Source organism: Schistocerca nitens, chromosome 4 (genome assembly GCF_023898315.1).
Source record: "Schistocerca nitens isolate TAMUIC-IGC-003100 chromosome 4, iqSchNite1.1, whole genome shotgun sequence".
Lineage (NCBI taxonomy): Eukaryota > Metazoa > Arthropoda > Insecta > Orthoptera > Acrididae > Schistocerca > Schistocerca nitens.
Genome location: NC_064617.1, coordinates 788776916 through 788793498, shown reverse-complemented (window position 1 = coordinate 788793498; position 16583 = coordinate 788776916). Strand labels below are relative to the sequence as shown.

The window sequence follows — 16583 nt, the reverse complement described above, 5'->3', positions numbered from 1 at the left end:
AGTAACATGTGAGGAATTGAAGAAAGTAACACTGTGTTTGCAATAACTGCACATCAACTCTAATTCACAAGCAAGTCCTACATGTAAGTTTGTTTTCAATGAAACACCACATTTTCCACATTGTTTGCAGCACACATTGTTCTCCAAAAGTCTGATAATAAAGAGACGTTAATTACCTCATATTTTGTAGTCCCAGCATTTAGTTTCTTGTATTCTTCTTCAATTCCAGTTAGTTTTCTTCTTGAAGCACTTTCCGGTGTAGTGGCAGCAGCATCACTCAATGTATTACTACCAGTGTTGAGGTTAGTCGCTACTGGGACATCATATACTGATGAAGATGAATCGGACGAATTTTTAGTACACTTTACTTTCTTGCACCAATGTACACGCTTTCTAAATACCTTCAGACTAGGTCTTGGCATGTTGAAGGAAAGAAAACTCAATGACTTCTCCACATACGACTTTCACAACAATGACATGGATGTACTCATAAAGGAAACAATACAAATGGTGCAGAATCTATTGTCAACTGTCTAGCAGTGTAGCCAACAGAAATGCTAACTCTCTTGTGCTCAATTATATCTCTGGCAAGGCTGTCTATATCAGGTATATTTCGCGTCTCATATACTAGGTGCGGAACATCATGTGTCGAAATTATTTTAAAAAATTATTTAAAATAGTTCTATTCACGTCATCCAAATATTTTATACATGGTATTAAACGGGAGAGTCCAAATTTTTTGAAAATGCATTTACCCAAAAAGCGATTTTTTTCATCGAAAAACTCATTCCGTATACCCTTAATGGGCTGATCATTGGTGTCAATATTAAAAAGTACATGAGCAAATGCACTTCTTTGAGGTAGGCTTTTCTTTTGTATACACCATCTGCTCTCCTTATCTTGAAGAAAGACCTGCCTCTGAGGGATGTTACTTGATAATTACTGATGAGCGGTAAATTATCTTCGGCAACTTCCTGTGGTTATAGTTTTGTAGGCAGTTGTTAAGTCAAAAATTTACTAACAACCACAGATTGAAACTGAAGAAATAGCTAAAGACAGGAAATTAAGATAGTATGACCTGGATGAGTTGAAGGAACCAGCAGTTGATCAAAGTTTTGAAAGGAGCATTAGGCAGCATTGGGCTGAAACAGAAGAGAAATGTGTATCTGTGAGGTATGAAACAGGAAAGGCAGCAGAAGATCACATAGATTAAAAGGTCTAGTAGAAATTTCTGAACGACACAAGAGATAATGAATTGAATTGACCAAAGGAGAAAATATAATAATGCTGCAAAGGGAGCACACAGAAGCGAATACAAACATCTAAAAATGAGATTATCAGAAACTGCAAAATGGCTAACAGGAGTGGCTAGAGGTCATATGTTAGGATGTAAAAGAATGCATAATTAGGGTAAAGATAGATGCCACCTACAGGAAAATTGGAGACCTTCGAAGAAAAGAGAAATAGCTGTATTATAACAACGCTACACATCTCTACTCACTTATATTACGTGGTCTGTGTACCTCTGAAAACATATTGTACTGTTGTCACCTTTCATTAAATGTGGCTGGTTGCGCCAGCAAAACTGTATGACCTTGTTGCAATCTTGAAGGGCTTTCATAGTGTTTAACTACGGACTCTCAAAGAATAATAAGTTTTACACTTTGAGAACTGTTTAGACTGAAATTGGCCTCTTGTACAATTGTAAACCTGTTTGAATGTTATTTAAAGTGTCGTACTTACTCCAAAGTGTTTAATGAAAACTAGGGGGTTGTTCTAACGAGAAACTGTGTTTCACTTCACTTCAATCCACTCCTTACCTTCAGTTATCATTTTGAGATTTGTTTCCACGAAAATTAGAGTCAGTAGTTACCACTGAGCGATGAACCAATAACAACTCACCTTGAGAACTTTCCCGCTGAAAATAAATAATTCTGCCTTTAATACCACTTACCAGTCCTGATTGGACAGAATGTTGAAAATAATTCTATTCTTTAAATGTGAAACAGTTAATGAACTTATTTTAAACTAAATGAATGTATAGCTTTTAGTAGCCAAATGAAACTTGCAAGATCTTTTACAACTTTTTTTTCCAACATTCACTTTATGAAACTTATCAAATAAAAGGGAAGTCAGTTTATTCTTGTCAGGCTGAGTTTACTTTAGTCTTGAGAAATTAGGCAAAAGAATATAATCAAGTACAGTTACAATGCAATCCATCAAAATGTGTGTGTCCACTTTCTTATGTAAATGAGCCACTCTGCAAGTACTTCTCTGTGTCTACATCTACATATATGCTCCGCAGGCCACTGTACGGTGCTTGGTGAAGGACACTCTGTACCACTACTAGTCATTTCCTTTTTATTTCCAATCACAAATAGAGCGAGGGAAAAACAACTGTCTGTCTGCCTAAACAATTGTCTACATATTTCGTATGAGCCCTAATTTCTCATGTCTTGTCTTCGTGATCCTTAAGTGAAATCAGGGTGTCTACATGCCATGAAAGTCATGTAAAGGTAATTAAATTCAGGGGGTAATCATGAACTTCATTTTGTGTCAATCAGGTGTGGTTCTAGAGGGGAATAGCAAGTTAGGACTACCGCAAAAATGTTTTATTGTTCATAAAGTTCTTGCTTGGAACCGTGTGTTCATACAGGTCATGTAGAAGCTGTTATGCACGTTTCACGCAAATTCTGCAGTTGAAAGAGGCTTTCCTGTTAACAAAGAAGTTTTACTTCAAACCTTAGAAGAAGATGCAATTATTGCAGAAAGAAGTGTCTACAATGCAATACAATTGTTAGTTTGTTTACTTAATAGTGAGAAACAACTGAATGTGAGCATTACAAAATTGATGATACTGGCTGTGAAGAACGCTCTACCAAAAAGTAGAAGCCTTAAAAATGAAAAGCAAATGCCCAATCTTAAAAGGAGAACAGTTCAAGAAATAAAAGCACTCGAAAATAAAAAAGATTAACTCTAGGAAAAGCAAAAGAAGAACCTGCAGATTTAAACGTTGAACTTTCGATTTCAGCTGAGAAACTTAAACACTGAATCTTTAACTGTGAAGTTTAACATTTGACATCAGTTTTGTACCTTCAAAATTGTTATATTGTCTAAAGGATAATTTTAAGTTTTCAGTACATAATTATGTTAAAACAAGTCATCTTTTAATTGGTGTGATGTATAATGTACCTGTGAATAGTCATACCCATCCTATTTGAGAGTTTAGTGTTTTTATAGCATTTGTTGAATGGTATACTACAATTCATATGTAGCTACATTATTCATGCTGACATACAGTTTAAGTGATATAAGAATTGTTAGTGTCAACTTTTTTCAGGTTCGTAAAAAAGTCCTTTGTCGCTATGCTACACACAGTTTCAAGAGGTCATGAATATAACTAAATAGATAATGAAAAAGCTGTGACAGTCATGAAAATCCTCTGAAAATCTGTAGACACTCTGCAAATGTATGCTGGCGGCAGTAGAACCATTTTGCAGTCAGCCTCAAATGCCAGTTTTCTGAATTTTCTCAGTAGTGTTTCTCAAAAAGAATGCCAACTTACCTCCAGGGGTTACCATTTGAGTTCCTGAAGCCTCTCCATAATTATTTTTTGTTGTTGTTGTTTGAACCTACCAATAACAAATCTTGCAGCCCACCTTTGTATTCCTTCAGTGTCTTTCTTTAATCCAACCTGGTGTGGATCCTAGACACTCAAGCCATGCTCAAGAATATGTCGCACTAGTGTCCTGTATCTTTACAGATGAACCATGCTTTTGCAATATTTTCCCAATAAACTGAAGTTGGCCATCTGCTTTCCTTATCACAATCCTCACATGCTCATTCCATGTCATATTGCTGTTCAACATTACACCTTAATAATTGTTTTTAGACAGGATTTAAGCAAAGTAAATATAAGGTACTAAAGTAAGAAAGTAACACTTTTGATAGTTAACTATTACTGTATTAACCCAAAAACATGATCACCAATGTTTTTGTTAACAAACTCTGCATTTCCTAATTATCATGAAATAAACTGCCAGTTGCTTGCCTTGTCAGAAGCAGTGTTGTTGAAAATATTGTGCAAAATTTCTTCCACTGTATCTTCACATCTTGTATTACTTAGACTAAACATGCCAAGTTGTCTTCCTTTTAGAACCATTCTTGATGTAAGATGGTGCAGTTCTTGCAGCACCATATTTTTTGCTGGCAATATCATTTAGTCTGGGCTCCAGTATATGAGAAACCTTATTACTACAAAATTACTAATTATTGCCTTCCTTCATAAATTCCATCAGTGTTACCACAAAATATTAAAATCATGAAGAACACACGATTACATGACCTCACTCAACCACTGCTAAATGGCCACTTTTCCCACTTTGGTCTGTCTGCCCATACTCCTCGTTCCAAAGAGAAGGCATCCCAGAAATGAAAACGCCACTTTCTAATCCTATACGGGCAGTGTCTTCTGGCTGAGTGCACTGTGCATTTCTTCTATTGAAAGGTGTTCCAGAAAGAGGAACAACTAGGGGAAAAAGCTTGTATAGGCCTAACAGTTTCCCAATTTCATTAAATGAACACGCCTCTTCTCAATGTACTGAAGTATTGCTTCCTCAGAAAGAGACCAGTCTTAACAAATGCATAAATGTATAACAACAAAATAAAATTTTCAATTGCTAATCAGAGTTTAGTTTTGCAGCCTTCTTACAGCATCTCTACCACCATATTCACAGTGAAATAATCATTAATAAGTTATGTCAGGTATTCAGAACACACTACGAAGTGTAAATGAACACTGTTCTGTTACAGTGTGAGTATGAAGAGCTCAGATGGCAAGCCAGTACTAAGCAAACTAAGCGAGAAGGCGAAAGGAATATAGAGAGGGATTATATAAAGGGAATGAAGTTGGGGACAATATCCAAGAAAGAGAAGAGAGAATGAAGATGAGATGGGAAATGTGATAATGTGAGAATAATTTGACAGTAATCTGACAGGGCACTGAAAGACCTAAGGAGAGACAAGGTTTGCAGATTGACATAGAAATTCTCTCAGAATTAATGAGATATATAGGAGAGCAAACTGTGACAACCCTAGTTCACCTGGTGTGCAAGACATATGAAGCACACAAAATACATTGAGACTTAAGAAAGAACATAATAATTCAAATTCCAAAGAAGGTAGGTGCTGAAATATGTGAATATTACTGAACCACCAGTTTATTGAATCATGGTTGCAATATATTCACATGAATAGTTTACAGAAGAACGGAAAAAAACTAATAGGAGCCTACTTGGGGAAGAGTTACAGTTAGATAGAAATGTAGCAACGTGTGAGACAATACTGACACTATAATTTAACCTAGAAGGTAGGTTGAAGAAAGACAGTATAGTGTTTATAGCATTTACAGATTTGCAATTCTGAGGGTAGCTGGATAAAGTACAGGGAGTAAAGAGTTATTTATGAGGTGTGCAGAAATAAGACTGCAGTTGCAGGAGTCGAAGCATATTAACTACAGCTGTGAATTTTTTGCATATTGCAGCCTCGTCAGCAACTGTGATAGACTAATATATTGAAAAATCCACATCAGTTGCGAAAATTTTCTGGTCTTTACCCAGGTTTCGGCTAGAATAATGTAGCCTTCTTCAAAAGCATAAAATTACTATAACATGCCAGAGTAAGGCACAGTCAACATAAAAATTAAAACCTATAGTACTGTGGTACCATGTAGAATTAAAACTCGAGTGCCAACGTAGTTGCCGCTGCCAACCGACCCCGTGGTGAAGTGATGCTGGGGCTGGACTTCAGTTAAGTCGTTGTAATTCGACATGGTACCATGGTACTATAGGTTGTAATTTTTAATGTTGATTGTGCCTTACTCTGGCATGTTATAGTAATTTTATGCTTCAGAAGAAGGCTAGATTATTCTAGCCGAAAGCTGGGTAAAGACCCGAAAATTTTCACAACTCAGGTGAATTTTTCAATATATTAACTACAGCTGTAATTAAGAAAGAAGTGATACAGGTTTGTAGCCTATCCCCCGTCAGTCAGTCTGTTTATTGAGCAAGCTAAGGAAACCAAGAGAAAATTAGATAGGGAATAAAAGTTCATGATGAAGAAATAAAACATTGCGTTGCAATACTGTCAGTTATGGCAAAGAACGGGGACGAGCAGTTGAACGGAATGGGTAGGGTCTTGAAAATAAATTATAAGATGAACACCAGTGAAAGTAAAAGAAGGGTAATGGAATGTAGTCACATTAAATCAAGCCAAGCTGAGGGACTTAGATGAGGAAAGGAACACACAAAGCAAAAGGATAACTTTCTTAAGTTGTACATAAACTAAAATGTTAAGAAGTATTCTCTGAAGGTGTTCATGTGGAGTTGTATGGAGTGAAATGTGGATGATAAGCAGTTCAGACAAGAAGGGAATAGATGCTTCTGAAATGTGGTACACAGAAGAATGCTGAAGATTAGATAAGTAGAATTAATACCTAGTGATGTGCTGAATCAGACTGTGGGAAGAAAAGAATTTATGGCACAACTTTAACTAAAGGATGGAATAAGTGATATAACATTCTCTGAAGCATCAAGAAATCTTCAATTTGGGAGTGAAAGTAAGTTAGGGGGATGAAAATTATACCAAGGCTTGAATACTATAAACAGATACAAATAAATATAGGCCGCTATAGTTGTGCAGAGATGAAGAGGACTTCACAAAATAGAGTGTAGAGCTGAATCAGTCCAGTCTTCTGACCGAGGAGCAGTGGCAGCTGCTGCGGCAGCAGAAGCATAATAAGTGGCAGCTGCTGCGGCAGTAGAAGCATAATACTGTGAACCAATATTAAATGGGGCAGACTTAAATTAAACAGCAGTTACAACAAATCAGTGTTCTAGATTTGTTGGAAGATTCATGGTTAGAGATCTGCATGGATAAGAAAAATGTTGTCCACATCAGTACCCCATCCACAAGATCCTTACCTACATCTACATATTTTAAAAATGCCTGGCCTGAATTTTCATCTGCTGAAGTTCACACTGTGTTGATGAGAATTAAGGATGGACACATCTATGTAGAAAGTCATTCAGCGCACCGACCCCCCCCTGTGGGTCCTGGGGTTAGAATAGACCTGAGGTATTCCTGCCTGAAAGGAGTCTCACATATTTCGGCCTTTATGTGATGGTCCCCTGTGGGGTTTGACCTCCATTTTTCAAAATTTTCCCGAAGAGCGAGCCAGTTGGGGAAGGGCACCGTACATTGTGCATTGTGTCCATTGTGCATTGAGAGCTGTAGCCCACTTTCTTGTCGTCGCATTGCAGCCCCACCCATTCTCCATCTCTTGGGCAAGGACACCTTCCTGCGTGTGTTTTCCACCATGCACTATGGAGTGTCACTTTCTGTGCCGACAATGACCATGGACTTGTTTGCACCTGATATCCAGCACGGTAGCCAGTCTGTTGTGGTGGGGCCGCCATGTACCCTGTTGATTGTAGCCTCCTGACAACACAGGGATCACTCTGCTGATGCCTGCACCATTAAATCCCCACATTTGCCAAGGAGTAGATGCCCGTCACCCTGGGGCATTGGGACTCCCAGCAGTGGCCATGTGGCTAGGTGGCCCTTGCTGCGGCTGGGTGGCGCCTGTGGGGAGGGCCCTTGGTCGGAGTGGGTGGCATCAGAGCGGATGACATGCAGTGAAGCCTGGCACATCTTCTCTTGCTGGTGACCAGCTGCCAGCAGTCTCTAAGCATTCCAGGGCTCAATTTAATGCAAACACATATGACCCCAAATCGTTCTACCCCCTGGCCACACCATGGGACGAATGCCAGGCTAAGGATGGCAGTGAAGCTTATTCGCCCTAATACCTCACCTCATATGTACGAGAGTTGATGGGGAATCTTTCATGTCTATGAAGCCTCAGTTTTTTGTGGAGCCTTTGGAGGACAAGTTTGGGGTGGTGGATGGCTTGTCCAAAATGCGCTCTGGATCAGTTTTGATAAAAACAGCATCCTCTGCCCAGTCATGGGCATTACTCACTTCTGGCAAGTTGGGGGGTGTTTCTGTTACCATCACCCCTCATAAGAGCTTAAATATGACCCGAGATATTATATTTCACAGGGACTTTCTTTTGCAGTCTGACGACGAGCTGCGCACCAGTTTAGAGTGGCAAGATGTTCATTCGTCTGACACGTCCATTGGGGTCCGTGGGATAACCAGGTTGCCACCGGTGCCTTAATTTTGACCTTTGAGAGTAACACATTGTCCGAGAAGGTCAAGGTGATGTCTACCGCTGTAGCGTCAAGCCATATATCCCTCCCCCGATGTGGTGCTAGAAGTTCTGCCATATGTCTCCCACTGTACTTCCAGCCCCACCTTTCAAGATTATAGACGTCCATCGCATCCCAATACTCCATTGCCCTGCCTCCCACCTGTGTCAACTGCTGGGAGCATCATTCACCTTGCTTGCTAGACTGTAGGATTTTACAGAAAGAGAGGAAAATCGTGGAATGTAAGACCCTGGACCAACTGACCTACACTGAGGCTCAGAGGAAATTTGATCGCCTATATCCTGTGGCTATGACCACCTCATACGCAGCCGCTACGAGAACAGTTGTCACCCCATCAGTTCCTCGAATTCCAGTCGCCTCTCTCAACCAGGAGACTACACCTGCCTCCTTGATGGTGGAGGACACTTCCCTACCTGTTGCTCCCGCACCACCTACTTCAGGAGCAACACCCCCCCCCCCCTCCCACCACCCCAACACCATTGGGGATTTCAGTCCCCACTTCTGAGCCAGAGAAGCACAAGGCTTCTTCGGCTCCTCTCACTAGGAAGGGGTCTCTTAGGTCACTCCCTTCCCAGGTTTCTGCTAGTGGGAAAGATGACACCCGCCAGTGGCTGAAGAGCCCAAAAGCAGCTGGTTGTAGGGCTTCACACTCATCCTCAGTCCCAGAGACTGATTCAGTGAGGTCCTCCCAGGCAGGGAAACCCAAGGAAAAGCGCGAGAAATCGGAAAAGAAGACCCCAAGAACAAGGACCTAGCAGTGGCACCCACACCACTGCTACCTACAAGGTCTGTGTCTGAGAATGGGGTGGAGATTCTGGTGTCCGCTGAGGACCTTGGTCTCGCTGGACCCTCAGACACAATGGATATAGGCAAAAAGTCGATGACAGCAGGTGACCCTAAGGCATAAACTGCCTCATTGAATGTTCCATGCCTCTCCAGTCTCATGATGACGTCATCCTCCGGTGGAATTGCGGCGGATTTTTCCACCGCTTGGCTGAGCTATGGCAACGGTTAAGCTTTACACCTGCTTTCTGCATTGCCCTCCAGAAAACCTGGTTCCCGGCAATACGAACCCCTGCTCTCCACGGCTATAAGGGATATTACAGGAACCATAGCGACTATAATCGAGTGTCAGGTGGAGTTTGCGTTTATGTCCTAAACTCGGTCTGTAGTGAAACTGTGCCCCTTCAAACCCCTCTTGGAGCTGTGGCTGTCAGAATACCGACAATGCAGGAGATAACTGTCTGAAATGTATCTTCCTTCAGATGAATCTATTAGCTGCACTGATTGATTAACTCCCTAAACCTTTCCTACTTTTGGGAGATTTTAACACCCATAACCCCTTGTCGGGTGACACCATGCTTATTGGCCGAGGCAGAGTTGTCGAAACTTTACTGTCTCAGTTCAGCCTTTGCCTCTTAAATACTGGGGCCGCCACAAATTTCAGTGTGGCTCACGGTAGTTACTCAGCTATTAATTTATCAATGTCCACTGGAGAGCACATGACAAACTGTGTGGTAGTGACCACTTCCCCGTCTTCGTGTCACTCCCCCAGCGTCAGGCCCACGGTCACCTGCCCAGATGGGCTTTACACAAGGCGGATTGGGAAACTTTCACCTCTAATGTCACCATTGACTTGCCCCCACATGGTAACATTGATGTCATGGTTGAGCAGGTGACTACCAGAATCATTTCTGTGGCAGAAAACACGATCCCTCACTCTTTATAAGGTGCCACTGGCGAAAGTCCCTTGGTTGACGCCGGAAGTCGCTGAGGCAATCATAGAGCATCAGCGAGCTCTACAGCGACATAATTGGCACCCTTCCCTAAATTATGTCAACATGTTACTCTTCTCACTGTGACAATCACTGCATAGCGTACTTTAAATATATGTAGTACATATGTCGATGGACTCGCCGGTTTTGTGCCAAACATGAAGTCAGATGAAATCATGGCACTATTTGTCATGTGTTGCATACTATTAAATGTCAGTTAAATAGTTGGTTTATCATATGTATATTGATTACTGCACCGCTAAATTATGTCAACATGTTACTCTTCCCACTGTAACAATCACTGCATAGCGTACTTTAAATATACGTAGTACAAATGTTGATAGACTCACCAGTTTTTTACCAAACATTTTGTATGGCGTTTGTGATTGACAGAAGTGAGGTTATGAAAGGAAAATTTCAAAAAACCGTTTGTCCTAGAAGAGCTTAGTTATAACATTGTGGTTGGTTTTTGAAATTGCAAAACTGAGCTCTGTTACTTCAGAAGAAACAGGAATTAGATGTAAGGCAGCTGCTTATAAGATGGAAATAAATTGCACATTTAAAATTGTGCAAAACTAGGATGAAGAACATGTAGCCATCTTTAGCCCCAGCAGATGTGACGACGACTATATCCTCCTCCAGTGCACTGAACAGTCAAATATATACAGTGCAATCTATCTTCTGAAATAAACAAGTAAATAAAACTGTAACTGTAAAGTTCAGCGATATGTCTTACAATAATTCATGCTCCATTAGAAAAGTAGACATTTAGTTGTAAACAATCAACTGGGCAGTCACATCACAGAGCATTGTCGCTTGCTGCAAACAATCAAATTGGCTGGCACAGTGGAGCCTTTTGGTCTGTGAACCGTGCTTTATATGGTTGCTGATGTGGCGCACATAGTGTCGTCCAGACTGTGCTTCACAGACAGCATGTAAGATAAGCTTGTGGCAATACACAGTCACTATGTTAAGATCCCGTGGGTGCAGCTAAAGTGGTCATAGCCAGAACATAGGGACAGAAACAACTTTCACTTTACCTGGACCTTGCAAACATTCCAAGAATGCCCACAGACTTATTTTCTGGACAATATTATAACAGATGTGCAGTGCTGATTCGTGCAGTTGCAATCATTGTCTGCAGGTAACATAATTTTATAAAAAAGTATAAGGAAATTGAATTGTTCTTTAATTTTGAACTACACAGCAACTATTGCAGATGTCTATAGATAACTCATGGATACCCCTAATTGTACGTGCTTTTATCTGCAAGATAACAGCTACTGTGGATACCCACATTTGTGCTGACCTTGGTTTGTGATAAAGTGAGAAACTCTCATGACAACAGCAAACAAAATGCTATTGTGGCCTACTCTAGAGTATGCTGTTCCACAGTTTGAAGGTATTGCCAAGTAAGCCTAACAGCAGACATCAAATTAAGTCAGATGCACACAGCAGGACTGTAATAGGTTCAGATGAAAGTTTAACACAGAGGCTTAGATATCATAAATCTCTGGTAGAAAGGCAGTCGTTTTCTTACTGAGCCATGTGGAATAAATTTGAGTTCCTAAATGTTCACTGTAAGTCTCTATAAGTCTTTCAAGAATTCACACAGGAAAAAATCAGATGACTGAGCAGGCCAAGCAATGTCTCCAGAACAAAACAAGAGATAACACTGTTGAAAATTCCATAAACCTTGGCCATCTCATTTCACATGATGTGGGCTGTTAAGCTTTCTTGCTGAAAGTAAAGGGCCTTCAGAGTCAGTGTCAAGCCATCGTAAGCAAGGTTGAACAAAGTTTTTCAATAAAGTGATGTAACATTCTGAATTAACAGTCACTGTTCCATATCTTCATTCATTTTCTAAAAATTATGTGCTACATTCTCAAAAACATTGAATCGACACCAAATTATCACTTTGAGAGAGCGCAGTGGCTTTTCATGCAGTCACTGAAGACCAGTAACGTGTGTTCTACTGGTTGACAAAGTCTGAAAATTGGAAATGGGCTTCATTGGGCATGAACAGATAATTTAACAAATTAAACGATAGAAATGCTAGGTAAATGAACAGTGCAGGGAAGGACAGGCTGATACTTGGTGTGTTATCTTTACAGCAAGTAGCAGTATATCTTTTCCTGCATTATTCAACAAATTGGGACTTTTGTTTGCCAAATGAATCATGACATTGCAGAAAGTAACTTGTACTTCTTGTCTCTAGGTTTCAGTTTCTGAGCAATTTGCAATTTGTGATGGTGAAATTTGATCTCCTTAAACATTCAGCATAAACTTCTTAGTCTCACCCCTAAAACATGAAACCACTGGCGCACCGAGCATAGGGGATTACATTAAAAGACTTCCCTCTCTCTCTGCAACTCTTCTGGTGCACACATGCTCCATGCTTCACATCAAACTACCATTGTTTCCCAACTTCCCTTCACCCGAGCTAATGTAGTACTTGACCGTGTCGATCAACATTGAAATGTCATCTCAGAGAATTCGCACTTCTTTCACAATATTGTAATAATGATGAAGTGAAATGACAATGCTATATTTCATTGCTACTGGTATAGGAAATGTTCTCCCCTTCACTCGTTGCCTCTGTCACCTAGTACAAGCTACTGTGTATGTGCAGTATTTAAGTGTCATTTGGCTCCAAGCCATCCTATATATCTCTGGTAGGTATCATGATAACAACAAAAGAATCGGCACATATACTAAGGCATATTAAAAATAATTTTCTACTTGCTCTGTACAGGAATGGAATAGAACAGGAAGTTGCTTTTGTGGTAAGAGAAATGGGTGCTTTCCAAGTAACACCATTATGTGAGCTGCATTAATGCTTGGGCCTCAGAGTAACAAAAGAGGATGCAGATTATGGTGGTATTTCCATTTCTGTCTCCTATACATCTTCTGCCTTCCTTTTTTGTCCGTCAGCTCTCCTACCTCTCTCTTCCTCTTCCCTATATCAGCCGACGTTGTGCTTCCCCTTGCCCTCAATTTTAAAATCTATTGTGTGTCCATGCCAGATATGATGAACATCTAAATTTACTGGAAAGAAATGTGGTTGTTAGGAAAGCTTCTTTGACATGAAATGAAGTGAATCATACATAAAAGGAGAGTCTCTTAGTCCTTATGCTGAACGTTCTTGTGCTGTTGGAGCTCTGTCAGTTAAAATAGATTGGAATAATGTCACATGGATGGCAGAGGAAGTGTTCAAAATAAAAATGAATTTGCTGAATTTATGAATGTAGAAAATTTATTTCACCAGTACGTGATTTCTTTCAAATTTCATGGAAGTAAAATTGTGACTTTCAATGTTGCAGCAATTCCTCCTTTAGGTGCAGTGAGCCCTACAACCTTTCGACCAATGGTTGGTGTACCTCCGGTGGCAGGTGTGCAGTCTCCTTTACCGTTGGCAGCTACACAGACTCCTTTACCGTTGGCAGCTTCACAGACTCCTCTTGGCAACCAGACGTTTTTCCCAGCATTTAAGTGAGCCATTTCTCTCTAGAGACAGTGATTCAGTGGAACTCAAAGTGAGTTTTGTATTTTTGCCTTTACTGTCCGATGTTAAATGGGCAGTTCACAAAATACAGGCACCATGCTCCAATTTGTGTATTTTAAAAATAATGGAAACTATGTCCTTTTGAAGCATTTGTATATCTTTCGCTCTTGTGTCTTTTTCTATTTTCCTAGCTGTCTTCCATTTTCTTACTGCCCATAGTCAGGTGACTATTCCTCTTGCAGAATATATACCACAAAATGTATTAGATCTAAAGACATAACTGTATAAGGTGGAATATTTATACAATTGCATATTGCATGATGTGCAGTTAGTTCCAGTCTTTGCCCTGGTCAGATTGTGTGGGTGTACATACATAACTGCTATGCATTTTTTGCAAATGCTGTTGACATAGTTCCCAAAACTGGAGAGCTTGATGTTTAAAAGCTGTGCCACAGTGCCTTGCCAGGTGAGATTAGCTTAAGAGATTCTTCAGTGAAATGAGAATTTTATACTAAATTTTGAGTTCTGTAATGTGGGCAGTGAATTTTCACAACAAAATCAGAAAGCATTGTGAGTAAATATTATCTGCAACTGGCAATTTCTTCTGCATTTGTGATAATTAAAAATACAGTCCTGTTAAAGAAAATCCAACTCAGATCTCTATGCTGTTACAGTTCTATTTCTTAATTTTTAATGATGTGACTACTATTAACAAAACAGTATAAAATCAATACAAGCAATGCTGCATTAGGGTGGTGCATAGCATATCAGCTGAAATGGATGAATAGTAATTTGATTATAATTCTTGTGAATTTTTTTCTCAAATATGCACAGTTTGAATGAGATCTGCACACTAGTCATTTGTTTTATTTATAAATGGCTTATCACAGTTAAATAGACAAGTAAATCTATGGTAGGGTATGTTATTTTGATGTGTTTGCATGAATGTCGGAAAGTTGTTCTTTTATGTGATTAAAATCAGTGTGAAATCAATTTGCTCAAAGCTTGGGAGCTGTAGGAAACAAATGCACTTCATACTGAATAGTGCAGAATGTCATGTAAATGGGACTACAGTAACAAGAATTGGCATTACAGAGAATAAGTGCTCAGCTAAAATATAGATTTAAAACTTCTATGTGAATGAATCACAGAGTGATTTAAAACTTCTATGTGAATGAATCACAGAGTGGTCAATGACCTGCTATAACACACACACACACACACACACACACACACACACACACCTGTTAAGCTAGTAAACCTTTTATCTATGCTATTAGAGAGAAGAGAGAGAGAGACAAAGATTTTGATGTACTTTTCATTGTCTTTCAACCATTACAGGAAAAAATCTGTTTTTCCCCACATTGCGAGGAGTCAGTCTTCTCATCTGTTCTATAAAGTACTGATTAGAGAAGAGCCTACAAAGAAACAAGATAAATTATAAAATTTGGTGTAACTAGACTTTCTTTTTAGCAACCTCATTGAGTAAAAGCAGTTTAGCAAATTGGTGCTTTTCTTCGTGAACTGCCCTAGCAATGATCGGTCCAGGACATCAGAAACCACTGTATGGTGCATTGCAACTATGGCAATACTGGTTCAAGATATCTCTTTATTCCTGGTTTCCATTTTCCATCAAAATTTGTTCAAATCTGAGTATATTTGCTGTATTTTCCAGAGAATCAGAAAACTTTTACTGTTCTTGGTTCAAGTGCGCATCAGACTACATGAAAATTTGTTGTAATGTTTTTATTAATCCGTATTTTAATTTTTCATTACAACTTCTAGTTTAAGTATATGTTTATTATTTCCTTTGATTTTGCAGTTTTACTCAAAGTTGAAGTAGTGTAAACACACTGAATTGTTATTATTATTATTTAATATGATGCACAAGAATTAGAAAATCAGTATTTTTTCATAGTTTGTCATGAAATAACCTTGAATTTGACTTGTTTTCCTTTGGCATTGTCATTCCATTTTTCATGCATTATGGGGAACTGATGCAATTTCCACATTTTTTAATATTGCATTTGTTGTGGGTCTCTTTACACAGTGTTACTGTTGATTGCACTACTCATTTTTAAGAGATTTATTTTTTTAATGTAATTGTTTATTTTTAAGTACATATCCATATAAATATTTTGTAAGTTTCCGACATATGCTGCTGTGGGATTTTTCCCTCATATTGACTATTTTTAAGGGAGTCACATGTAAATTATAATGTACTATATCCCATTGTTGTTGTACATATGTGAAATGTGTTTGTTCATGTATTGCTCATGGTGCTTGGGATTCAACTAATTTTGTACAGTATACAAGCACAGTAAACAAAAAATGCAGGAATTTCAATAAATTGTTTGGAGAAAATGTTTGTTGTTAATTTTATGCCTCATCAAATGAAACAGTAGATATGAAATTGCAGCTGTTTGTCAAAACTGATACAAATTGCAGAAACATCTCCCTTCCCCCCCCCCTCCCCCTCCCCCTCCCCCTCCCCCTCTGGCTATCCCTTGCATTTTTTTGTTGTAGTAAAGCAATAATAGATCAACTGGTAGAAGCTTTAGATCAGGGGCTTTCACCAAAGCCAGTCAGGAATGCGAAGCCACAAGGAGTACACAGAGCACCAGGTGAGAGGAACAAAATGAGCGGGGGCCATGACAGCCACCAATCCCAGACAGCAGTGTGTTTAGACGTGGCAGGAAGCAGCAAGTAGCTCTAACACTGAGCTTTTCTACAGGACACAAAGGTCATGTAAAAGGTTTAATGTGTCACACAGTGTTTACGTCATCTAAAGGAATTCAGTTTGAGAAGTGATTATGCAGTAAATTGTGCAGCAGAATACACCCCACAAATACTATGTCAATTTTGAGAGCTCATTGTACTGATATTTGATTAAAAAGTATTTCGTATTATTTGCAAGATGTTGATCTTTCTGGAAGAGAATTATCTTTGGAATTGACTACAATTTCTCATCAGATAGCTGTGCACTTAAAGCCATTTGCTCAAGATGACTTTAGT

At 39.3% G+C, this 16583-nt stretch overlaps 1 protein-coding gene across 1 annotated transcript in view; it reads left to right on the top strand.

Moving 5' to 3' along the window:
- The window catches only part of LOC126253169 (clathrin interactor 1), a 194017-nt gene extending 178095 nt beyond the window's left edge, over positions 1–15922 (top strand). Inside the window, exon 13 of the mRNA XM_049954327.1 lies at positions 13387–15922. Coding sequence (XP_049810284.1) covers positions 13387–13559 — 173 coding nt within the window. The 3' untranslated portion in view covers positions 13560–15922. The remainder of the gene's footprint in view (positions 1–13386) is intronic.
- Positions 15923–16583: the final 661 nt, after the last annotated feature.